At 43.7% G+C, this 26,051-nt stretch overlaps 1 protein-coding gene across 1 annotated transcript; it reads left to right on the top strand.

Annotated features, from left to right (window-relative positions):
* The first annotated feature begins 150 nt into the window (after window positions 1-150).
* On the top strand, window positions 151-25,010 carry NUP188 (nucleoporin 188). Its single transcript, XM_056504817.1, has 44 exons — window positions 151-199; window positions 2,003-2,057; window positions 2,651-2,724; window positions 2,948-3,032; window positions 3,596-3,676; window positions 4,083-4,127; window positions 4,685-4,777; window positions 4,903-5,022; window positions 5,415-5,626; window positions 6,049-6,163; window positions 6,390-6,590; window positions 7,271-7,360; window positions 7,899-7,964; window positions 8,510-8,629; window positions 9,076-9,202; window positions 9,310-9,465; window positions 9,810-9,936; window positions 10,554-10,641; window positions 10,721-10,797; window positions 10,957-11,071; window positions 11,425-11,545; window positions 11,739-11,805; window positions 12,227-12,355; window positions 12,501-12,637; window positions 13,000-13,106; window positions 13,912-14,118; window positions 14,458-14,627; window positions 14,943-15,012; window positions 15,629-15,696; window positions 16,298-16,493; window positions 16,985-17,062; window positions 17,376-17,461; window positions 17,964-18,109; window positions 19,210-19,391; window positions 19,771-19,971; window positions 20,603-20,695; window positions 20,830-20,988; window positions 21,180-21,317; window positions 21,720-21,794; window positions 22,475-22,684; window positions 23,319-23,450; window positions 23,587-23,657; window positions 23,850-23,979; window positions 24,160-25,010. Exons 1-44 carry the CDS (start codon window positions 174-176, stop codon window positions 24,328-24,330), a joined length of 5,217 nt encoding a protein of 1,738 aa, XP_056360792.1. The 5' UTR covers window positions 151-173; the 3' UTR covers window positions 24,331-25,010.
* Window positions 25,011-26,051: the final 1,041 nt, after the last annotated feature.

Below are 26,051 nucleotides of genomic sequence, written 5' to 3'. Positions count from 1 at the left end.
CCGCCCCCGGGAGCCCGAGGCGCACCCACCTCGCAGGACGCCGCCATCTTGCCGTGCTCCCTGTCACATGACCCAGCCGTGAGGGCGGTGCGGGGGCGTGGCTCAGATCGCACCACGTGACCCCGGCGTGGTGGAGGCAGGCGGGCCCAGGGTCACGTGACAACGGAGCGAAGATGGCGGCGGGCGGGCTGAGCGCGAGGTGCGGGGCCGTGGCCGCTCGGGCGGAGGGATCGCGGGGGCAGCGTGGGGGAGGCTCCGGCTCTCGCTGCGGGCGGACCCCGCTCCGCGGGATCGGGGCCGAGAGGGGCCGGCGGGGAGGGGGAGCAGCGCGGGGCCAGGAGGTTTTAACTGCGGCGGGGCGCGCGCCGGGCTGGCCCCGCCCCCGCCTCGCGCGCGCGGTGAGGCCCCGCCCCCCCGGCTGAGGGTACGCTCAGGGACCCCCGGCCCCAGAGACCGGAGTGAGGAGCGACTGTCGGGCATGTTGTGGTTATTTGACTCTGCCGCACGGGATCAGAGGCTGGGCAGGACTGCCTGGCAGCCGTGGCTTTGGCGGGCCGGGGCTCGATCCGCGCTCCCTTGGGGGGTTCCCGCTCGGCGCTCCCTGAGGCGGGCGCGCCAGGGCCGCTGCGCCTCCCGCGCGGCTCCTGCAGACGGGCAGCTCACAATAAACACGTGCAGATGTGTGACGGAAGCGATTCAATGAATCCCATGCTCAGTGTTCGCCTTAGTTCGGTGGTTTCGTTTCTCCAGAGCACGTTTTTTGTCATTTGTTATATAAAGCTTATATGTTCTGGAGTTTTCCTAGTGTCTAATTTTTATTAAATTAATGACAGGGAGATTACCTTCCTTAGCTGTCTTGGAGCCTTACTAATGAGAGGACAACAAACCACATTCTGTTTTATTCACAGAAGAGGTTGTGAGGGAGTGAAAAGTAGGTGGGTTGGCTTTGCTAGGCTGGGGCTCAGGTTTGACCATAAGTGAAAGAAACTGCTCGAGACAAATGAAGGCACCGATGTGACGTGATCACTGAACGTGGATTCTTTGAATGGCTTCTTTTACATTGCTGTTCGATTCTTGGTAAAATTCTGGGCCTTTGGGTGCCCTGTGTGGGCTGGAGGTCAGAGAAGTGCACCCAAATATCGAGGAATGAGCAAGGAGAAAGTGTGCTGATGGGTGTGCTGGAAATAACAGGTGTTGTCATTCATTAAGTGTCACCACATGTCAGAAGTCACAGATGACTTTCACTGCCACAGTGAGTTATTTTAATAATGTTATTCTAAAAATAAGGCAATGAGTGTTCTTCTGTAGACAGTCTTTGTGTGGGGAGTTGGGGTGTTTAAATCCTCATTTGTAATACTTTGCTAACAAATCATCTTTGTTTAAATGAAATACTCCTTCTGCGAAATGTTTTTTCTCTGGGATATTTTAGGGAGACTTGTTTTGGGTGCATGTGCCAGGATCAGGATGTGATCTGTAATTCCTTATAGTGCAGGTTGGCTTTTCTACAGAGTTCTCAGGAAGAAATGAGAAGCTGAGTGTAAATGTTCTGCTGTCTGTGTAAAGAAGGTGCAGTTTTTTACTTCATACAGTTTTATGCTCTGCTTAGAGTGGAGTCTGAAACTGACGGAAGAATTTCTTTGAAGAAGAGCATTGAATGTAACAATAAAATACTGCTCTATGCTTTCATTAAGTTTCTTCTTAGGAGCCTTAAATGTTTAAATAGCAAAATCAAATTGAGCTGGTAACCTGATATCCATGTGAAGCTTTGATGTGAATTCACGGATCTTGCTGTGTCAGTTGTCACCCTCTCTGGGTTTTTCCTTGTTTTTTCTAGAACATCTAAAACTCATTAGCTAAAAGCTGATGTTCCTTAAATCATTTTTCTCAGATTACAGTGTCATTTGGTGCAAGTTAATTGCAGGTTTGGAAAGTGTAAGCTAAATGGAAGCCTGGAATAACATTCATCATTAAAATACTCTCCATCTTTTCCTTGTGTTTGCAGGAGCAGCAGAGAATTATGGACAATTCTGCTGGGCAGATCAGCTTTAAGAGAACCAGTAAGTTCATGCCCTGGTGAGCGGGTTTGGCCATCACTTATTTGACTCCATGGCAAAATACATAATTTGTACATTTCTTTGAATATTAATGAAAATATTTTTTGCTGCTCTTCCTTCTATCTCAGCGTGTTTTTTGTTCCCATACCTCTACTACTTGTTTATTGTCCTACTGCTTATTTACAGCTGCATGAACTGCCTGGAAGGGTGTGTGGAAAAGGTGGTTCCTTTTCTGGAGTGGGCACAAGTGCTGCTACCTGGATTGCCCTGGGGTGTTCATATGTGGTACAACTGCTGTCTTATTTTGAGGGCTGGAGCCTGTGCTTTCAAGAATTTGCTCAGACGCTGGGAATCCAAATGTTTCTAAACCCAGTGCATTGCCTCCCTTTCCCCCACCTTCCCTAGGAGCAGGCAGTGCAGCTCACTGCCCTGTTCAGTGCTGCATCTGGAATCACTCTGAGCCACAGCCACCTGTCTTGTGTTGTTCCTGCCTCTTTGTGGTGGTGGAATTTCTTTGCTTTGCTGAAGTTTAACAGATTTGATATTTGGTAATGCACTTTGAGGAGTCTGTTCAGTGGTGTTTGGTTCTATTTTAGGCCCAGATTGCTGCAGAGTTGAACAAGCACTGGCAGAGGCTGTTAGAGGGACTGTCATACTACAAACCACCAAGGTACAGTCACTGCCTGATTTTAGAAATGAATCTCTAATGGGGAATTTCCTAGTAAGTAAAGAAAGGTTGCAGAATATTGTTGTGTGAAATATTGAAAGGTTACTGAGGAAAAAGCAAATGTTCAGTTTAAACTGATAAAATGGAGAACTTTGAAATTATGCCTAATTAATTCTTTCCTTGAAATTGCTGCATTTTTGATGACTAAAATTTCTTTTCACTTTAGTACGGCTTCAGCAGAAAAAATTAAAGCTGATAAAGATGTAGCTGCTCCACTAAAAGAGTTGGGTCTGAGGGTCAGCAAGTTTTTGGTAAGTGAAGCTGCTCTTGGATTGTTTTTTAATCCCTGGAATTAATTGTTGTTGGATTCTGGCACTGAAGTAATCTTTGTGATGTTGAGTAGAGAAAAATCTAAAGAATGGTGAAGTGCATGTTGAGGCTCTAGGTCAAACTTCCAAAGTGATGAGTAACTTTGAGATGCTGTGGTTTTCCTGCCAATGGTCTGAGTTGGGTGCTTCCAGGTCAACTGCTCAGCTAAAAAGCTGATGTCCCTTAAATCAGTTGCCTCTCAGTTTACCTGCAAAGTTCTGGTTCTTTAAGCCAGAAGTTTAGAGTTCAGTGACTGGTGGTACCTTTATTTAAGTGATTGATGCTCCTTTAGCTGAAGTTAAACTGCAGCTCAGTGGCATTAAAGCTTGTGTATTTGGCTTTAAAGAAGTGCTGACTAAAGCATCTGCCTGGTGTGAAAATATTCTTTTGGCATGTTATTTGTTTTGAAGATATGAGCTGCCTGAGTATTTGAAGAGAATCTTAATCTTTAATTAATTCAGTTGCCTTTCATTAATTTCAGATAATTTCTCTTTCTTTTCTTCAGGGTCTGGATGAAGAGCAGAGTGTGCAGTTGTTACAATCTTATCTTCAAGAGGATTACAGAGGAACAAGAGACTCCCTGAAGGTCCATAGCTCCCATTTATGTTCTATTTACTTCACATCTTTCCTTAATGACAGTTGGGTTTTGATGCAAATGTGAGTCCTGGTTCCGATTAGGAAATGGCTTTGTAGCTTTTCTTTTCTGGAGCTGCTTCCAGGCTTATTTCTTCCTTCTTGGATCTCTGCAGGAACTCAGCTCCTCTCTCTGTCACAGGAATACAGGAGAGCTACAGATCTGTGAATGAGAGTTGAGCTGAGAAATAAATATGTAGTTAAAAATTAGTATTTTGGCTTTGTGCTTTTGGAATCTGTCTTTCCAAATGAACTGGAAAGAAAAGTTGTCTTTTATTTGTTCCATTCATTTTGTGAAGCTGTATTTTGTCAGTAGGTATTCTCTAGTAGCTATTTATTTTGTTGTATTTTGTTTACAGACAGTTCTTCAGGACGAAAGGCAGAGTCAGGCACTGATGCTGAAGGTTAGTCATTTTCCATTTGTATTTTCTGTGGAAAAGATCTGTTGGCAGCAAACCTACTTTATTTCTGTGGAAAATCTTGAAATAATTGAAATATTCCTTCATATAAAGGATGGCTGAAATTGAGGGATGTGTCTGTAGATTTGAAGAGTGTTAGTAATTGCTACAAAAATGAAATTTTAACTTTGATATTAGGGAATTTAGCTGGGTAGATGTACACTGCCTTATTTTCCAAAGCTTGTAGGTTTGTGTGTCACTGTCTGACATGACAAAATTGATGATCATTTCTGGCAGACAGTAATAGGGATGCTTTTTTCCTTTCCATGTTTTCTCACTGAGCAGTGTAATTACAGACCTGTCATTTTGGCAATGCTAGACTGGGTTCTGTAACTTTAATTAAGTGTTGTTTTTTCCCCCAAGTTCAGAACTGCTCAGTCGAAATTCTTTCTAAAGTAACTCTGTATTCCTGTGGTAAAAGCCTTGGCAGTGGTTGGGACAGGGAGGTGGCTGGGAGTTGGACACTGTGCCAGGTTGGTATTGATGGCACTTCACATTCCCAGCTCGCTGACTACTACTACGAGGAGAGGATCTGCATCCTGCGCTGCGTCCTCCACCTGCTCACCTATTTCCAGGACGAGAGACACCCTTACACAGTGAGTACAGGACGTGCTGTCCTTGGAGCAAGCTCAATATGGAAGCTGTGGGGTACTTCCCTGCTTGTGTAAAAAGCCCACGAGTGGGCTTGTGAGAAGTTCATGGACTTGTTTGTTTTTTTAAGGCTCAGTACTTCCAGTGCGTTGAAAAGTTGGACAAGGAGCTCGTTCCGAATTACCGCAAACAGTTTGAAGCGCTGTACAAAGCAGAAGCTCCTACATGGGAAACACATGGAAATCTCATGGTATTTTCTTGCTATTATTTATCAAGCTCATAAAGTAATTTATTGTATGTAGTGTATTGGAAAATACATCTGTACAGATGCAGTTAAACAGGACATTTCTCCTGATCATAACAGAAAATTTGTTTTCTCTGTAACAGAATACACTTTTGCTCAGAGACAGAGTTTCATGAAACTTCCAGTTTCTTGTAATAAGTCCGTGGAGAGCATTGGGCCAACAGAGCCTTTTATGTGTAGTTGTTCATGATCTCTCTGGACTCAGAGTGGCTTTCCTTGCCACGGACACAGTTGTTGGCTGCACAAGCTGTTGAAATGCCTCCGCATTTCTCAGCTTCTGACTGCTTTGGGTGCCCTGTGAGCTTTGATGTGTGATGGTGGGACTTTGCTTTGTGCAGACAGAACGTCAGGTCTCCCGGTGGTTCGTGCAGTGCCTTCGGGAGCAGTCCATGCTCCTGGAAGTCATCTTCCTCTACTATGCATACTTTGAAATGGCACCTGAGGAGCTCCTGGCATTTGCAAAGATGTTCAAAGAGCAGGGATTTGGCACAAGACAAACCAACAGGCATTTGGTGGATGAGAGCATGGATCACCTCGTGGATCGTATTGGGTAAGTGTTATGTCTATTTGTGAAGTGGGTACAGAGCAAAACAATTGTTTTTCTCAGGAAAAAAGACATTTTTAATTATGTCTTCATTGTTCTGTTTGGGCCATGACTTAAAGGGGGGATGAGAATCCTGCCATACACAGAGAGTTACAAAGGTGGAAAAAGTATCTTCAAATTTCGGTGACACTTTTTTGTCAGTTCAACCACAAAAGGTAGTTCTGACGGTTACAATTTGTCCCATACCATCATTTCAAGGCAAAATTTGGATTATGTGTTGTTCATTTCTTGTGATTTCTTATTGCTTCAGAGAAAGCTGAACAAAGCAAACTAAGGCTTGCTTTTTGATCTCTTACAGTTTAAAAAAAACCTCACCTGAATTCTCAAGGTTTCTGACCTACTTGTTTTTATTCTTCTACTGCTTGTAGCTACTTTAGTGCTCTTATTCTGGTGGAAGGCATGGAAATTGACTCTCTCCATGAGCGTGCTTTGGATGACAGGACAGAGGAGCACAAGTTGGCCAACAATCAGCACATCCACCAGGTAAAACCCTGGCAGAGTAACCAACCCCTCCTCCAGCCTAACAATACAGAACTTACTGTGATTACCCAGGCACTGCTGTGCCTGTAAACTTCTGGTCCTTGGGCTTGTTGGCCAAGTGTGGAAACTGGCATCCACATACCATGAGAAGGACACAATCAGCTATGTGCTTGTGGAGTATGAATTACTTTCAGATCTCAGTTATTTTGCTTTTGGTTTGTCTGTGCAGGAGATGGACAATCAGCTGCTGCAGTTAGGGGATGTCTCACATCATGCTCCGGTGCTTTTGGCCTGGGCTCTGCTCCGTCACACCATAAACCCGGAGGAGTCCACAAACATCATCAGGAGGATGGGCAGCACTGCTATCCAGCTAAATGTCTTCCAGTATCTGACAAAGCTGCTGCGATCCCTCAGCAGTGGGGGCAAGAATGTGAGTTCCTTCAGTTGTACTTACAAGCTTCTGAAAGTCTAACTGCTCCTGATGTACAGCTGTGATGGGAAGCAGATGACTGAACCAATGTTCTTTTCAAAGATGCAGTCAAGCATGTTCTATCATCTTAATCTTTCAGTGAGGATCAGAAATCAAGTTGGAACAAAACAATTGTTATGTCCAGAGAATTAAGAAAAGCTTTGTAAAGCAAGGAACTGCATCTCTCTGAAGCAGAATAGACTCCAGTTAATCAAATATTTTTATTTGCCTCTATAAGTGTATTTGCCATTGTGGATCTTGAGTATTGGGAGATTTAAGTCTGCACTATTCTCTGTGTAGGGTTTCATTAGACAACATGGTATATTAGGGTAAACTGCTTTGTAAGCAGAAGCCAGTGGAAGCAAATCCTTTTGATTCCTAGAAATGTTGAGTGTTTCTTTTTTTTTTTATTTTGATGCCTGCAAGGCTTTTCTAGTGATAATGGTAATGGCAAGAATTCTCCTTTCAGAAATATTTCAGAAATATTTCATGTTAATGTGGAGCTTAACTAATGACTGCTCCCTGTTTTGCTGATATATAAAAAAGGCAGTTACTTGGTGTGTAAAGCAGACTGAGTAGAGTTAAAATGTGTTTGTAATTTAGTCTTTCCCATAACAGCCTTGTGTACTCTTTCTCTGCAGTGTACTGCCAGCACAGCTTGTATGTGTATTTATGGACTTCTTTCCTTTGTCCTGACATCACTGGAATTACATACATTGGGCAATCAGCAGGTGAGCATCCAAGACCCTTTGCCTTTGTTACATAATCTGAAATAACCTGTCATAACTGATGCTAACTGCTTATTACATTGTAATTCACACTGCAGACTTTATGAGGGTTAGGTGAACTCAAATTACTGATTTGCTGGTTTTCCTACTGCATTTGCATCATGCAAATCTAGCAAACACTTCTACAGACTGTCAGATTAGTAATGAAAGAGCACATCATACATTTGAAGTCCTGTGGATATGAAATCCATGTTGATCTGTTATTCTCAGAGGAAGTAATACAAACTCAGTTTCTGAGTTTTACATTTTATAGCCCTCTGCAGATATCGTGGATGTGTTTGTTTTGGCCAGTTCACTGATGATGATGAGCATGGCTTTAGGTTGTGGTCTGGGGGTGGGTGTGTTGGCTGTGTTTTGGCTGCAGGAAGTAGTTACATCTTGGTGGGTAAACATGGAAACTTAAATTCCAATGATGTAGTTGGGACAAAATCCTCCTGTGTAAAGTAGCTTTGATTTTTTTCCATCCTGTCTTTCTTTGTAGGATATAATTGATGCTGCATGTGAAGTTCTGGCAGCTTCCAGCATTCCTCAGCTCTTCTGGAAGACGGTGAGTATGTTTGCAACTTGTTTGACCTACCTTGTTTATAACTAGGACCTGATAAAAGATTCCCTTTAAGGAAAGGAAAAGGCTAGTTGTATTTAGTGAGTTTGTTTCTAGGAGGGCCTGAGGAGCAAATGTTCATTTACCTCTATCTTTGATTTACTTTTGCCCTTTCCTGCTTTTTAGGTACAGCCTTGGCTTTACACTTGAAAAGGATACTGGAACAAGTTTTAATATAGGTGATAGTTGCTAGCAGGGCTGGGGCTGCAAGGATTGAACTAACTGCTGGCAAAAGCATTATGCTTATTTTTGTTGTCACAGAGTTAGGATGATATGTAATGCCTTACAGTCTTACTTCTTGCCTTATACTTGCAGACTGCCTCATGCTTTAGTCTGTGCAAGTGTGATCTCCAGTCACTGGAGTGATACTTTTGTGCATGATTAATGTTAAATGTACAGCTTAAAAAGGAACTGTAACCTTGTGCTATACTGAGACCCTTTTAGCTCTTCCTTTTAGTAATAAGGCATTTGTTTTCTGTTTCTACCGCCAGGAGCCTACTGCAGGTCTGGGTATTATCCTCGACAGTGTTTGTGGGATGTTCCCCCATCTTCTCACTCCTCTCCTTCAGCTGCTCCAAGCCCTTGTGTCTGATAAATCTACTGCAAAAAAGGTGCTGGATCTCTCTTGGTGTTTGGGAGATGATTTATTTCAAGTCAGGGATGATATAATCTGTGATTCTTCCTTTCTATTATGTGTGCTTATCTCGATTGCAGTCTTAGGTAACAGACATAAGTTTTTTTCTAAGAATAGTGGACAAGGCTCCTTTAGCATTATTTGCTGTTTCAGGATGCTGTTTTCTGGCTTTTAGAAAACTTTTCAACTTTAATGGTTGTCAGATTAAGATGCTAATTTTTTAGGTGGTACTTACCTGATTAATTAGATGAGACATGTCTGAACATGAGAGCTGTGTAATAATGTTTTGGTAGGGTTGATGTATTGATACTGTATTACTTGTACAGGCAAGTAAACCTGCCTGTTCTTAGAAATGACCTGGTTGATAAATTTTTAAGCAGCTCTGGCTCTTTAGCCATGTTGTTGAAGCTCTCTCTGATGCAGGTATACAGTTTCCTGGATAAAATGTCCTTCTATATTGAGCTGTACAAGCACAAACCTCCAGATGTGATCTCCCATGAGGATGGCACACTGTGGCGAAGACAGGCTCCAAAGCTCCTCTATCCTCTTGGTAAGGAAACTTCTGAAATGCTTTGTGGAATTTAGCTCTTTCTTTACCTGGCTTCTAACTCATGAGTAAATTTGTGACTTTGTTTCACCTGCTTCTTCAATCTTTAGGACTCGGTCAAACAAATCTACGGATACCTCAGGGAACAGTGGGCCAGGTGATGCTGGATGATCGGGCTTACTTGGTACGGTGGGAGTATTCCTACAGCAGCTGGACTCTGTTCACCTGTGAGATTGAGATGCTGCTCCATGTTGTGTCAACAGCAGGTGAGACAGGCTGGGAGTGTAAAAGAGAATAAATAATTATTAATTTGTGTCAATTTGAGGTTAGTAATAGTACTGAACAGCTCTGAGTACTTTTGAAAGAGCATGGGATACTTTCTCAGAAACCTGGTAGTGATGATTTATTATTAGTCTGTAAAATTCACTGCAAAAGGCTAAGAGCATGTAATCAAATGATATACACTTTAGATGAGGGAAAAGTTGAGGTAGATAAACAAATGGCTTTTTTTATGGGAGATGGATGGTTTTGATAAATGTGCATTGTTCCAGTGGCTTGATTACTGGTGAAGTATGATTCTGCATTCTAATGTTTGGTTTTCTTTACCAAGATGTGATTCAGCATTGCCAGAGGGTCAAGCCCATAATTGATCTGGTTCATAAAGTCATCAGCACAGATGTATCAATAGCAGATTGTCTTCTGCCAATCACATCACGAATCTACATGCTCCTGCAGAGGTGAGTTGCTGACAGCAGAGGTACCTAAGCAGCTAGATTGACCTGGAAGGATAACTGATGGCTTATTTTGCCAAGAGCTTTATAAGATGTGTGTCAGTGCTTGAACTCCCCAAGACTGGTGTTCAGCTCTCAAAACTGTTCTGGTTACACAGAGGTTAATGTTTTGATGCAGCAGAATGGCCCCTCTTCTACTTCTTTCCTGAAAGGTGTTAAATTTTATCCCTTTAAAGGCGGTTTTGATTAGTAGCTATATTTACATGAAAGCTGGGTAAAACATAGCATTAGAGCAGTAACTCACAGGTTTTAAAACAGTTGTACTTATTAACTCCTCCCAGAGTTAACTGCCTGGGAATTGATGTTCAGCTGTATAATTATTGTTTGCTGTGACAACCTGCTGTCTTGCCAGCCTTGCTCTGGCAGTAAATTGATCTGACTCAGGTATGAGGGGGAGGTGACAAGTCTAGACTGAAAGTGCGGGCTCTGATGTCTGTATTTATCTGCTTAAATTTTATGTATGTGTACTTCAGTGAGAGGGAAAAGAAGCCTTTTGATTAAAAAGCCAGACTAGACCATAGGTGGCAGTGCCTTTTTTCATTCATGCTGTTTCTCTTTTGTAGGCTAACAACTGTGATCTCTCCCCCTGTGGATGTTATTGCTTCTTGTGTCAATTGCTTGACAGTCCTGGCTGCTCGGATGCCAGCCAAGGTGAGGAAAGGACCTGTTGGTGAGAACTAGTACATTTATATGTAAATCAGAAGGAGTATCTATACCTGTTCTCTTGCAGGTTTGGACTGACCTTCACCACACAGGTTTCTTGCCATTTGTTGCCAATCCACTGTCCAGTATGAATCACATGATTAGGTATTCATGTTCCCCACCCCATTTTTTTTTTTTTTTGCCTAACCAATTTAAAATATACACTAAGAACTTTTTGCCAATGTGCAATCTCTGCACCTGACATCTCTCACTCATGTCAGAATCCTACTATTCATGTGATAAACTCTCTTGCTCATTTCACAGTGCAGAGGGAATGAATGCTGGGGGCTATGGAAACCTATTGATGAGCATGGAACAGCCCCAAGGCGAGTACAGTGTTACCATCTCCTTCCTGAACCTGGTAACAACTCTGGTCCGGGTGAGTGCTTCTGGAGTGCTCTGATGTGACACCAGCTCTGAGCTGTCATGATTGAGAAGTGAAAGTGATCTCAGCCTGATGTCTGAGATCAGTCTCTGTTCAGCAGGGCTCTTTCAGTAATCTTTACTTGACTCTCCCTTCTGCACTACTCTTTGTGCTTTCTCTGATCTTATTCTTACAAAAAAAAAACATTTTGACTCGTCTCAAATGAGCACAAAAGACTAGAAATTGTTTGTAAATCTTATGTCCCCATGTTCCGTGGTTTTCTCACACTTCAAAGGCAATAAGGACTATCTTCCTCCAAAAGTTTTCTTGTCCCCCTCCTGGTTAAATAATGTTTCTGTTTCTCCTAGGGACAACTTGGTAGCACCCAGAGCCAAGGCCTGGTGCCCTGCATCATGTTTGTTCTGAAGGAAATGTTACCAAATTACCATAAATGGAGATACAACTCTCATGGAGTGCGAGAGAAAATCGGTAAAGATGTTAAAAGGGGGAGTAGGAAGGGAAGGGAATAAAAGGGATCACCTGCCTTCTTTTTTTCTAGCAGCCATTTGGGATTTGCACTGTCCATCTCCTGATATTGTTAGATGCTGTGATTTGTTTGAAAATATTAGGAATAAGGCAAAAGTTTTCAAAAACTGAGTAGTCCATTTCATCTCTGTTTTAGGGTGCCTAATTCTGCAGCTGATCCATGCTATACTGAACTTATGCCCTGAAATGGATCCTCGCAGCAGGTAAGACAGGTGAGAGGTCTCACACCTGCACTAGGCTGGTTTACAGTGCAGGAATCACTGTCATTTTGTTTCAGTTTTTGAATTCAGATGTCTAGGAGGGAGCTGGCATAGCTGTGTAGTGCTGGTTTCAGCTCTGCTGCATTACTGGGTACAGGAAGGGTAGCAAAATGTTAGGGACAGGGCAAATCACATTGGTTTCTAGAACTTTTGGTAAAAAAAACAAAGAAAAGAGTACATATATCCGGGACAGACTGCCATGCACTTTCCTATTTGGTGTACTCTGGTGAAAGCAGAAGGAAGAGTAAAGGGAGGTGTCAGTGGGGGTGTTGAAATGAGGAGATTACTTTGTGGTAGTTTTCTAAGTACAGTGTGGCAAAGTGCCACAGATGTTCCTGGTGACACTGTCCTGTGTTTGTCACAGCAATGCCCCCAGCCTGCAGTCCTTGTGCATCTTCAGCCTGGCCAACACGGAGGCAGGGCAAGCTGTCATTAACATCATGGGAATTGGGGTGGACACCATTGACATGGTCATGGCCTCCCAGTGCAGCAGGTGAGTGGGGTGTGGCCGTTTGGGCAGTTCCTGTGTGCTGGCTCTGAGGGAAAATGCCTTGTAACTCTGATGGATTTTCCTCTTTGGGTATTGTATAAATAATAAATTGTGAGCACAGTTCCTTACTTTGGTTTCTCTTTGGAAGCGGTGATGAGTCCCAAGGCCAAGGGCAGCTGCTGATCCAGACAGTTAAGCTGGCGTTCTCCGTCACCAACAATGTCATCCGGCTGAAGCCCCCGAGCAGTGTGGTGTCTCCCCTGGAGCAGGCCCTCACTCAGCATGGTGGGTGCTGCTGCCTGGGCAGCCTGGCAGCTCTGCCTCTGGGTCATCTACAAATGGCTCTGTGTGTCTGATCACAAACACTAGTTAAGGTTTCCAGGTTGCTACTCCTCTAAGGCATTCTTCCCCCTGGGACAGCTTTTAAAGGATTAATCAAACACGGTTTATTGTTTGCTGCTTTGTAATGAGATTAGTGTAATTACAGAATATACTAAATCAGCTGCTGTTAATGCCTCTGGCTGGTCCCATACCATGTTCTTTTGGGAGACCAACTTAGTTCTCATCTTCTGCTGTGCCAATCATTATTTGATAAATAGTTACATCTTGTTGTTTCTTTTCTTTGATATTATTTGTGTTCTCTCCAGGTGCTCATGGAAACAACCTTATTGCTGTCTTGGCCAAATACATCTACCACAAGCATGACCCTGCACTTCCACGCCTGGCCATCCAGCTGCTCAAACGACTGGCTACAGTAAGATGAGACACACACCAGTGCTCCTTTGCTTCTCTCCTTGTGACTATTCCACTACTGAGGTTTTTTAAAATAATTTCCTCAGGCTTTTTTGTATCAGGGAGCTTAGTGCAAGTCAGTCAGAGCAGGGTGGACTGACAGCTGTAAGTTAGGGCACGTGAAAAAACATCTAAAAGATCCTTTAGTTTTTGATTGTGATCTTCTGCTGTTGTAGAAGTCACTCAGCACTCACTGAGAGGCATCCCATGAGTGGGGTTTTCTCTGCAAAGTATTTGCACTTCCAGTTGTTCTCTTCCCAATTTCTGAGCAACTTTCTCAAGTCACACTGTTAAATACAATTCCTAGACCTTCCTACCTGGAATTTTACTATCTTACTGAGAAGACTATCCTATTTAAGTTTTTATTGGGACCTTTCAACTTTTAGACTTCTGGACTTAGTAAAAGTAGACTTTAAACTTACGAAGTCTTTTACACTTACTCTTTTTGTCTGCTAAACATCTGAATATTTGTAGCTTTCTTAAAGCATATAAATCCGGAGATGGGCTTATTTATGTCAAGAAATATAATTACAAAACTGCTTTTTTCTTTTCTGTTTCTTTTGTAACCTTTGAGAAGTAGGTGAGGATAGAATAGAATTAATTAATCAAGAGGAAAATTTGGATCACTTGTCATGCTTCTTCCTGCTTAATGACAACCTACTTTGTTAGGTTCATAGATTCAATATTAAATATTTCTGAATTTCAATACAATCACATTTTATGTAGAATTAAGCATTCTGTACATGTATTTTTGTTTCCATGGGCAGGTTGCTCCCATGTCTGTGTATGCCTGCCTGGGCAGTGATGCTGCTGCCATCCGCGACGCCTTCCTCACCCACCTGCAGAGCAAGATCGAGGACATGCGCATCAAGGTCATGATCCTGGAGTTCCTCACAGTTGCAGTGGAGACACAGCCTGGTCTCATTGAGCTGTTCCTGAACTTGGAAGTGAAGGATGGCAGTGATGGGTCAAAGGTACAGTAGCAGATACTTGCTCGAGGACTCACTTAGTTCTTATTCGTAACCTGATGTACTTCATGTAAAGATAAATGCAGGTTATATTTAATGGATGTGGTGCTATCCCAGTTGCACTCCTCCAGTACTTCAAGGCAGATACTGAGTTAACAATGGAACATCTACCAAAGACCAAGGGTGCCTGTCACCTGCTCTCTTCACTCCATCTGCTGTTCTTTAAGTGACCTTAAAACACTCCTTCATGATAGGCAGTGAGAATGCTGAAGACTTGGCTACAATGGACAATATAATTTTCCAGCATTATAACCTCTTGTAACCTCTTGTTTCTTTTTGCTTTAGGAATTCAGCTTGGGGGAGTGGAGCTGCCTCCAAGTGGTGTTAGAGCTGATTGACTCCAAGCAGCAGGAGAGGTACTGGTGCCCTCCCCTCCTGCACCGCGCTGCCATTGCCTTCCTGCATGCGCTGTGGCAGGACCGTCGCGACAGCGCCATGCTCGTGCTGAGGACAAAGTGAGTTGGTGTTCTTCCACAAGGCATTTTCCTTCCTCTTCTCCAAAACACTCTTTCTGTTTTTTATCAGACTTTTCAGGGGCATTTGCATCTTAGTCAGTGTGTGGTGAGGGTATGCAGCTTGTGGGCTTTGAGTGTCAAAGATGAGAAGCCCTGGTGTATCAGAAGCAAATGTATTTCTGTTTCTTTTATACAAAGCTAAATAAACTTGTATTTACCAAAGCGTATTTTCTACAAAGTTTGGAACACTCAAAATGCTTCTAGGCAGGTGGCATGAGAGAGATAACTGATAATACTTTTGTTTATGTCTTTTAGGCCAAAGTTTTGGGAAAATTTAACTAATCCCCTCTTTGGGACCCTTCCTCCGCCTTCCGAATCATCAGAGGTGAGTTACATCCAAACAAAATAAAGGGATGTATGGACTTCTCAGGAAAGGTTTTTAAGTGATGTGTGTGGCTGTTTCTTCTGCTTGCAGCTTCCTTAAAGGAGCTGTGACCAAGTGGGTTAAACACAGGCAGGAGATGAAGTGAATGCTGTGTGGCTTTTCAGAGCCTGGGCAGCCATGAAATTCTCTACTACTTATTCATATATGGAACAAAAATAGCTGTGTGGCAGCTGTGGTAGCACTGTAGAAGGTCTGCTCTCTGAAGTGTATCCATATTGTGGGCTCAGGCTGACTGAGATCATGGAGGAATTGTTTAGGTTCTTGTTCTTCCTTTCTGTGCAAGTTTTTCTCTTCATTCTGAAAGCCCTGTGGTCTCACTCAAGTGTTTGAACTCTGAGCACAGTATTCTGTCCTTATTGTCACCAGTCTGTGGTCAAAATGACATAAGTATTGCTATTGTGGGAGAAATAAGTCTCCTGCACTCCTGCAGAACTGGAGTATCAGCCATTCCAAGTAGATGGGTAGGAATAAATTAGAATTTCACTTACCCTGTGGAGCTCAGATTTTAATTTTTTTTTTTTTTGTTTTGTTTGTTTGGTTTTTTTTGTCTTCATAGCTCAGTGTCTTGGATACCTGTGCCTTAATAATGAAAATCATCTGCTTGGAGATCTACTATGTTGTCAAGTGAGTCTTTGGTAGTCTTTCCTTCATCCCTGTATTTTTTAGTTACCTAAACTGTGTGTTAACTCTTGATACACCATATGGGCTTTGATGGGCAAAGCACATGTAATCCTGTGAAAATCTGGGAGTGATTCATGAATGCATTACATTAATTTGAGAACCTTACAATCACTAATTGCAGAAAAATATTAAAATTCTTCTTTAGGTGAGAATGTATCAATATTTTCCTTGTATCCTGCAATAAGAATATACAGTATTTATTAAAACTAATTGTCAACTCAGCCAAGTAAACCTGTAGTGATTGAATCACATTTAGTAGTTTTATCCCATTTGATTTGCTTTCCTGAAAATAACAGCTGTTTCATATGTTGAAAAGTCAGGATCAACTAAAATCTCTGTTTAAAAAAAAATAATTATAGATTTTCTTCAGGGATCATGTTTTTCCTTCATATATGATGCAAAAAGTGGGATTCCTTGCACAGGTCAAATATGTGGAATAACCTTCACTTGCAAGCTGTGTCCTTGGCTTTTCTCCCTGAATCTCAGAAGAATATTTTCTGACCCAAGAATAAATGAAGATAACTTCTCCTCTTGATTTGGTCAGGGGCTCTCTGGATCAGTCCCTGAAAGACACCCTGAAGAATTTCTCCAGCAAGAAGCGCTTTGCCTACTGGTCAGAGTACGTGAAGTCACTGGCACAGCACGTGGCAGAGACCGAGGGCACCAGCTGTGCCTCTGTCACCGAGTACCAAATGCTCATCTCAGCCTGGAGGATGCTGCTCATCATCTCCACAAGCCATGTAAGGGCTGCCTCTTATCTTGCATGAGAGTCTGAAATGAACATTTTGAATAATACAATGTCAGCAGCTTCCTAGGGCCTGCTAAGCAGAATTCACTGATTTTTTTTTTTTTCCTTTCAGTTTTGTTGTGTGTGTGAACACAGTACAGGTTGGCATGAGCATGGTGCAAGAGGTTAGAGTGGGTGATCTTTTGCTGTTTGATCAAAATTAGCAGAGGAGGGAGGTAGTAAATAATTTTTAGAGGATTTCTAAGTAATTATGTAATCCTGACAAGCTTTTCCTGTGTCAAGTGAGGCAGGGATGCACTGTTAAGCAGTTAGTCATTGCCAGCTTCTTTTCAGTGTTAGTGTAAGGACTGAAGGGATTTCTGTAAAACTCAGCAGCTATAATGTTGAAGGATTCTTAAAGTAACAAAACAGTAAACTGATTTTAGGCTGCTTAGAAGATGCACCATTTGTTGTGCTGACTGATCTTTATCTTTGTTGATTTAGGCTGATGTCATGCATCTGACTGATCCTGCAGTTCATCAGCAGTTGTTTCTGGATGTGCTTAATGGCACTAAAGTTTTGGTAGGTGTTGCTTCCTATCAGTTCTTTCATTTCGTAATTGCTTATCTTCTTTGCACTATTTCTGCAAATGCTTGTAATCATAGGGTATTTTAGATGGGCTGAAACAGTCTCTCTCCATGAACTGCTTAAATCTTTGTTTTGTATCTGTCATTCTTGTAATCACTAAATGACCCTGTGAGAGTCCTGGCTCTGATCCCTCACTTCTGCTGAAGAGCAAACTTGGTCATTTGGTATTGGTGCTTGGGCTGAGCATTTCTGAAGTGTTTCTACATGTGACTTTTCCAGCTGTAACTCTTACAGTGTTTCTCCTTAGCTCCAAGTTCCCATGTCAGTGCCCTGTCTGCAGCTGGGGTCTATGCTGTGTACCCTTCTTCTGATCCTGCTCAAGCAGTGGAAAAGGTAGGTATTTTATTTGCATAATTATTAGTCACTGCTAGAGATAAAAACTTGGGAGATCATGTTTAACTAAAAATTTGGGAGATTTTGTTGAAGTGTTTTGCTCTAGTGAGAATTCCTTAGTGATTTGGGGAGAAAGCTGAAGCCTTATCATTGAATTCTCTTTTGGGATGTCAATTGTCTCGTGGTTGTTGCTGAAATTGTGAGAAATCTCTGGTAGCAATACAGTTTATTTGGTTTCCTGCTTGCTGGTGAAAAGTAGCACAAGAGCTTTTGTGATAGTTAGTCCTGCTTTCTCACTCTGATACTCACAATGAAGGGAAAATACATTCTCTCATTCTGTGGAATGTCTTTAGTGAGATCCAGGTGGTGACTTAAACTTTACTTTGAAGAACTGCTTTTATTTTTGGGGGTCATATAACTATGATCCACACAGCTCATTCAAGCCAATATATTTATTGAGGGATCTTGTCTAATCTGAAGAGCTCTCCCTTTTTGTTGTCAGCGAGTTGAGTTCTGTGGATAAAATCATAAACTCCTTGACGCAGATTCTGGAGGGAGTACTACAGGCAGATCAGCAGATGATGGAGAAAACCAAAGCCAAAGTGTTCTCAGCTCTTATCACTGTTCTGCAAATGAAGGAGATGAAAGGTGAGGTGGTGCATGTGCAGGTGTCGAGGTGCCAGGGCTGAACACGCCTTACACCCAGCATGTGCAAGATGAACACAGGGTGCTGGTATTAGTGCAGGGTGCTGAGTGTAGTCACCAGCCTGTGGGACTTCTCTCCATTTTTTTCATTTCTTTAGATAGTTTTGGAAAGAGGTGAGGATTATCATTCATTCACTCCATGTCCATGTCTGCCCTTCTTTTTTCTTTTCCTGACCCTAACCTCTGTTTTATCGGTTTGGTTCCTGTGTGTTTTTGGAAACAGCTTAGTGGATGTGTAAGTCAGGCTCTCTCACAGTGACTGTAGAGCTCAGATTCTGACATGGATTTCTAGTTAGAGGTAACAAAAGACCCAAGCACAAGAAAGGGTACATTTTGTTACAAACTGCAGAAACCAGAATGGTCATTACTCCCGTCCCTCATGGGGCATCTGGCATTGCAGTAGCACTTGAAGACCCTCAGTGGAATCTGGGCAGTATTTCTTTGTGCAAAGGCAACTGTGATTAAAAGTGTGTCAGGTTACTTGTCTGTGTTCCTTGTCCCACTGCTTTGGCTTTGCAACCTGCATGTTTTGAAAAATAAATAGAAAGTGGAGGGTTGGTTTGATTTTAATTGTTTTCTTTGCTGTTGAATTTGAATTTCTAGTCATGCTGGTAAAAGGTGGGGTAATTTATTATAATGGTTTTGATAAGAATGTATTATTTATATGGATTCACAGATGATAGACTGCACCCAATCTGCATAGGCTGATACCTACTGCAGCCTGGAGCAGTGGATGGGAATTGCTGTGGTGGAATAATCTGTCCATAGTAGTGCTTGATTTGTGTTTTAATATGTCATGAGTTTATATGACTTTGTATGACAAAAATGACATGTTTTTGTTATCAAGATGAATATAATCCCTTAATATATCCTCCTAGGCGTAAGCATCTTAGTTACAGCTCCTCATACTGTTTTGTAGGTTTTGAAATGAGAAGAGAATAAATGCTAATTCCAAGAAATGTGGCTCAGTGATGTTACCAGTTAAACTGGAAAGCTGAGTACAAGCACTGTGTGTTAACTGGTGTCTATTGTGTGTGTCACAGTGAATGACATCCCCCAGTACCCCCAGCTGGTGCTCAGTGTGTGTGAGACTCTCCAGGATGAGGTCATTGCACTTTTGGACCAGACTCGGCACAGCCTGACCGTGGGAGATGCTGCAGATGACAAGGACAGCATGGAGACTGATGATGCCTCCCGAGTAAAGCACAAGGACCAGCGAGATGGGGTAAAGGAGCTGTTCATCTGCTCTGCAGTCGTCTCTTCTCTCTAGACAAAAGTTTCATAGTGATTGTAAAGACTTTCCCTTGTAGCCTGCTGCCTTCAAAGGAAGTTTCAGCAGTTTCTACTCCAGAATTACCCGATGTTTTCTTGGCTCATGTCACTCTGGGAAGTTGACTGTTGCTGCCTCTTCTTCAGATGTATCCTAAAAAACATTGTCAGGAGTGCTAATGCAGCCAAGAGGTGAACAGAGAATAATGTGAAGGATACCAAGAGCCTTCATTTGTGATTCTGAGAGTGATTGAACTTTAGGTTGTGCTAGTAAATGCTTTTGAGATTTGTCTTGGTACAACCCTGTACCTACCTACCTTTCCTTGTCACTGCAGGTGTGTGTTCTAGGTCTGCACCTGGCTAAGGAGCTCTGTGAAGTGGATGAAGATGGAGACTACTGGCTGCAGATTACTAGGAAAGTCCCTGTGCTTCCTACCATCTTTGCTGCACTGGAGATCAGCCTGAGAGTTAAACAAAACCTTCACTTCACAGAGGCCTCGTTACATTTGCTGCTGACCTTAGCAAGGACTCAGCAGGTGAGAGATGCAGAGAAGTGAGAGCACATAGCTGTACACTTTAAATAAGAAAAGTCTATCTCATTTTTTATCTCATTATCCTGTCTGTGATGCAGCTGAATGATGAGGTGTAGATAAAGGGGTATTTTTTGGAGGCTGATAAGCAGCAGGTCCTGTATGTACACATCCTTGTTCTCCATAGTGGGATGTATGGGAAAAGCTGAGCCAGCCAGGCAGATCTGTCATTTAGAGCAGGCACTTTCACTGAACAGACTCTGCAATGCAAATACCTCCTTGTTAAACCAGCATTGAGCATTGGAACCTGCTTCTTCATTAGTTTTAATAAAGTGTTATTTATCTATTACAAATTCAACTTGTGTGGGGCTTTAGGTGAAAACAAGGTTTTTCCAAAGCCCTTTGCAAAGATTATGTGCATACCAGAGCTGGTGATAAATAGAATGCTGAGTACAGTTATACAGGTTTGATTTTGCTTTTCTTGATGTTGAACTTCTAACCACACGGAAGTGTGTGTAGATGACAGTTGTGTAAAAGGATGATGGCAGTGCAGAGGACATAAATATCTACTGCAACACAAGTCTCTTCAGTCTCTGAGAGGAGAGGCACAGCTTCCAACAGCAGTCTGTTCTTGCAGGGAGCAGCAGCAATGGCTGGAGCTGGTGTCACCCAGAGTGTCTGCCTGCCCCTCCTGAGTGTGTACCAGCTCAGCACAAATGGAGCCATTCAGGTGGGTGCTGCTTCCTTCATCCCAGTTGGGAATGCACCCAGAGAGTTTCCCATGCCCTCACAGGCTGTGGCTGGAGACTGCTAGAATGGTGTGAAGGGAAAAAAGTTGCTTATTTTTGTATGTGATTTGTTCAGACATCAGCTTCATCCCGGAAGTCCCTGGATGCCCCCTCCTGGCCCGGGGTCTATCGCCTCTCCATGTCCCTGATGGAACGGCTTCTCAAAACACTGAGATACAACTTCCTGACAGAAGCACTGGACTTTGTGGGTGTCCATCAGGAGAGGATCCTTCAGGTGTGCCACAAACTGCCTCTGTGCTTCACTTGGTTCCTCTGACTCCAAATGAGTCAGAAAGGGCAGAAACTGAAAAGTCACTCCTGCCTTGGGGAAGGTTACAGTGGAAATAACTGAGAGAGCAGGATGGGATGTTGTCCCATCTGTCCCTTATCTGTCATGGCCCTGATTTTCTTCTCTGTCCTTCCCAGTGCCTAAATGCAGTACGGACTGTGCAGAGCTTGGCCTGTCTGGAAGAGGCTGATCACACTGTTGGCTTCATTCTTCAGCTCTCAAATTTCACAAAGGAGTGGCATTTCCACCTGCCACAGCTTATGAGGGACATGCAGGTAAGAATCAGGATATTGCTGTGGATAATACATTGCCTTGGAGTGCAGGGATTTGGTTGTTTTGAGAGAAAGTGGCACTATATCACTTTTTTATTACCACTCCTTTAATGAAATTACAGCTGAGATTATTTAACTGCCCAGTCTGTCAATACCTTGTCTTGAGTGAGTAGATATAACTGTTGGGAGAGAGAAGTGGTAGCATGGAAAAGTAAATTGGGGAATTCAGTGACTTACTTTCAGTTCTTAGTGCCAGGTGATTTCAAGAAACTACTGAGAAATTAAGAGAATATGTAGATCCTTTATGATCACAGTGCTATGTCTGGATTTTCTAGCTTCCAGCAGTGGCAGTGAATAGATGGGCTTTGGGCTTTTATGAGATTTCTCCCTGACTGTTTCTTTCAGGTGAATCTGTGTTACCTGTGCCAGGCCTGTACCTCCCTCCTGCACAGCCGTAAAATGCTCCAGCACTACCTGCAGGTGAGGATCCTACACTAAGCTTCAGGTTAAGTGTTGCATGACCCGGTTAGAAGGGAACATTATTCATTATCAAGGATCTTGGATATTGAATGGATTATTAATAATCCTTGTGGCGGTTATTGATACCCATCAACAGTTAGGATTTGCATTTCTTCACAGCAAAACCAAAATATGTAGAGAGTAGTCTGGACTCTGAAAACCTTTGGACTGGGTAAAGCCAGTCCTAGAAAACCAGCAGCCTGTGCTGAATGGTCTCTTGTCATAAGGAGGCTGCATTGCTGTAGGACTCTGGAGTGTCATTAATTAATCCACTGTTGACCTGGTGTCCTTGATTTGATGTAATTTGTTAAAGGGAGGTAGTTCTTGTTCATGGGACATCTTTAGATGCACGAAGTGGAGATGATGCATTGCTGCTGCAGTGTTCTTCAGCATGGCTCAGGCTTGGTGTGTTGATCATTCTTTTTCCTGAGTGTGGAATCTAAACAGCCTCTGCAGCTGCCTCCTGCAATGCAGTCTCCCCAGCCCACACCAACTGTAGATTCTCAGCAAGTGACAGACTTTGGGTGCCTTATTTCCTCATTCTCTTTGTTCACAGTGTATTTTTTTTTTCCTCAAAGCGTTTGTCTTAGTGCAAAGTAATTATACCTGTATTCAAGACTTTCTCTCTTTTTTCTCCACAGACAAAAAATGGCGATTCCCTTCCATCCAGCGTGACTCCCCGGGTGCAGCGGAATCCTCAGGCCTCCTCCAAACACCCCAGCCCTGAGTCAGAGGCAGCAGAGCAGAAGGCCCTGCTCACAGTGCAGTACAGCCTCCTCAAAATCCTCAGCAAGTCTCTCGCTGCCCTGCGCCATTTCACCCCTGATGTCTGCCAGATCCTCCTTGACCAGGTGGGCTCTCCAAAGGGGGAGCTTCCAGCATCTCCAGGGATATTCTGGGTCTGTGTGTCCTGCTTGATACAGTGACCCCACTGTCTGCTGTTCTGCACAGAGCAGGAAGGCAGGAGACAAGGAATTTGTCTTGGGAATCAGGCACTGCACAGTGTGAAGGGAAAACTTGGCTGAGCCGTTGTGTGATCTACACAAGGCTGTGTATGTGTGACCTTACTGGAGCAGACAACAACCCAGCTGGTTTGTACCTTCAGTATACCATTTTCTTGTCATCCTCCCATGGTGCTCTGACCCAATGCCTGGTCTCCAAGTTCAGGAAAGGAAGGTTTAATCCTTGATTCTGGCAGTGTTCTGCTGCTAACTGTTGGGTAGGGAATGTCCTGTGCCTCTGGGAGCAGCCAGTACCTTGGTGTGCCAGTGATGGCAGCTGTGTGAGGAGAGCCATGGATCTGGTTGTACAGTGCTGTACAGGGCATTTTACTGCTCCAGCTGTACACCTGAGACTTGGAAAATTATCACAGTGCTTCTATTTCTCCATATAAAAAGCAGGATAAGGGACTGGATATTCCTGTTCCTATGGCAACAACATACTCATGGCCTCCAGGGTCTCACTTCTCTTTCTGTTCCTCCATAGTCGCTGGACCTTGCCGAGTACAACGTGCTCTTTGTCTTGAGTTTCACCACACCAGCCTTTGATTCAGATGTTGCACCTTCTTTTGGGACCCTCCTTGCCACAGTCAACGTGGCCCTGAACATGCTGGGAGAGGTACTGGCCCTTTGTGTGTCTGGGAGCATGGCAGTTGCAGTGATCCCAGAGTGCTCATTGAACTGATACTCTGAGGAGCTTAAGTTGTTCTTTTTTATCTCCTGTCTCTAATGCCTGTCTTTTTTTCCCCTCGAAGATGGATAAGAAGAAAGAACCTTTCCCTCAGGCTGCAGGGCTGAATATGCAAGAGGGAACCAAAACCCTCAAGTAAGTTTCCAGTTACTTGATGTAGTTACAGCCAAGTAGCAGTCCGAGCTCCTCAGATCAGAACTGAAGTTTAAAGGCATTTGCGTATCTTCATACATCCCTTGTCCATAAAGTCTCCCAATAACTATTTGACCTGGAAACCAGAGTATGCTGACCTTTTTGGCTCCTGCTGATTTGTGTTTCTTTGCACAGGTCTCTGCTGATGTTTACAATGGAGAACTGTTTCTACCTGCTGATCTCGCAGGCCGTTCGGTACCTGCGGGACCCGGCCGTGCACCCCCGGGACAAGCAGCGGATGAAGCAGGAGCTCAGCTCGGAGCTGGTGAGCACCCTGTGCTGTCCTCTCACTGTTCAGTGCCTTGTCTGTGGCTGCTCATTTCCCAGCATGACTGAACAGCCTTGGGCTGCACATTCTGGCACATTCCTGTGCCACAGCACTGACTGGGGAAGGGAGAGGGCGTGTGGTGGAAGGAAGCTGATTTGTTACACACTCTAATTTCAGAGTACGCTGCTCTCCAGCCTGTCCCGTTACTTCCGCCGGGGTGGTCCCTCCTCACCTGCCAGCGGGGTCCTTCCTTCTCCCCAAGGAAAGTCTGCCTCCAAGCTGGGTCCAGAGGGGCAGGAGCCCTTGTTTCAGCTCGTGCAGGCCTTTGTCCGGCACGTGCAGAGATAGATCCTGTCCTGGCCCTGCCTCCCTTGTCAGGACTTGCAGAAGAACAATTCACGTCCACCACAGATGGCATCACCTTTGGCAGAGCTGTAATGAGGACTGGGAAGGGAGGGAGGCCAGGTGTGGGCAGTGGTGTCACCTGAGCAGTGAGATCCCATGGAACTCTTGCCACCCAGGAGCAGAGTGAATGTAAGGAGAGCCCAGCTGGCTCTCTGTTGACCAGCCCACGTGCACAGTCTGCTTGCTCTGTCTGCCAGAGCATCCTACCTGAGTACAAGCACTGAACAGTCAAAACCTTTATTTTTATAGCTTGTACCTCAGCTGGGGAAGCTGTGGCTGGATGGAGAGAGGAGATGCTTTCTGCTGGGTATTAACTCTGCTCCTAACACAAGGTGCAGTCTGTGTCTCCCGTGTGGAGTCCAGCTAAGGCACACCTAAGGGATCAGCCAGCAGCAATTCAGAGACCATCTTTCTACTGCTATTTTTGTACTGAATGGTTCAAGGCACGATGGTGTATGTGTGCTCATGCCTTCCCTTCACCCTGCAGTCTGTGTGTTGTGTGTGTTTCTGAAGAGCAAGGCCTCACTTAAGGTTTTTACGTCAAAATTCCATTGCTCCAGTCTTGCAGTTTTTTGTAACTGTGCCCTATTTATACTGATATTAAAACCTTTATATAGACAGAAGCTGTGTTCATGGGTTTGTGTTGGACACAGCAGCATCAGTTTTGGAGTGTCCAAATGTAGTTCTGCTGAGCTGAAGTCCCAGCTAATGCTGAGTGACAATCCAGAGACTGTCTGAAGTGACTGTAATTAAAGGCTGATTCCCTGGGTTCCCCAACACCCACTCCCTTTCTCTTACTCTCCTGTTGGGGAACTCGTAGGAGGTTTGAAATGAGCAGCACTATAAAATACTCCTCAGGGATGGTTCCCCTGCACATGGTGGTGAGGCACAGGAACCACTGTCTGCAGTGAAGGTGCATCATGTGGTGTAGCTCCAGATCAACAAACTCTTTAAGGTTCTGAGGCTCAGTGTGTATTAAGGACAGTAAGAGAAAGTCAGTGCTTAAAATACAGCCCGAAATCTAGACTTAGGTAAGAACCAAATTTCAGTGTAGCTGTGAGCTATTAACCTACCAGTTCTTTCCTGAATAGACACTTTATTACTTTACCAGCCAGAACCTTTTTAATTTCAATGGTTTTAAGAGACTAGAGCTAGAAAATGAGATAATCTTTGAGGTTGTTTGGGTTTTTTTACCTTGTAAGCTTAAGTGCTGGCAATATCCTGGCACATTTGTTTGCTCTAGTGTCACGTGCCACGAGGGCTTTGGAGAGATTTGAACTGGCTGGAGTAAAAGTAGAAGGGAGAGGAGCTTGTGAGGTGGTGTGACAATGGTGTTTTGATGGGGCAGCCTGTAACCAGAAACACTTTATGCCATGGTGAACTGGGTGTGACCCTAGAGAGCTGAAGGTGAAAAACTGCAGAGACAGCAAATGGATGAGGGCTGCCAAGGGGAGGGGAAGCAAAGAAAAAACCTGGTTCATCTAAGCAAGTTCAGTTATTGCAGAGGCTGTTACTTGACAGCTGTGGTTGGGATCTTTCCATTTTGTTATGGCTTTGGAAGTTGCAGTGTCCTCATCACTTGGTGTTCAACAAGAATGGATTCTTCTAGATGTTTATTCAAGCACCAGAGTGAGTTGGTGGTGCTTGGCAGGAGTTCTTGGTGC

The sequence above is a fragment of the Oenanthe melanoleuca genome, chromosome 17 (genome assembly GCF_029582105.1).
Source record: "Oenanthe melanoleuca isolate GR-GAL-2019-014 chromosome 17, OMel1.0, whole genome shotgun sequence".
Lineage (NCBI taxonomy): Eukaryota > Metazoa > Chordata > Aves > Passeriformes > Muscicapidae > Oenanthe > Oenanthe melanoleuca.
This window is presented reverse-complemented; position numbering and strand designations above follow the sequence as displayed.

Bases quoted from the DNA above. Each gene is read 5' to 3' on its own strand.
- NUP188 (XM_056504817.1), top strand. From the start codon at position 174: ATGGCGGCGGGCGGGCTGAGCGCGAG. The intron at 17,462-17,963 runs GTAGGTATTTTA...TTTTGTTGTCAG, and splicing joins CTGCTCAAGCAGTGGAAAAG to CGAGTTGAGTTCTGTGGATA. The intron at 22,685-23,318 runs GTGGGCTCTCCA...GTTCCTCCATAG, and splicing joins GCCAGATCCTCCTTGACCAG to TCGCTGGACCTTGCCGAGTA.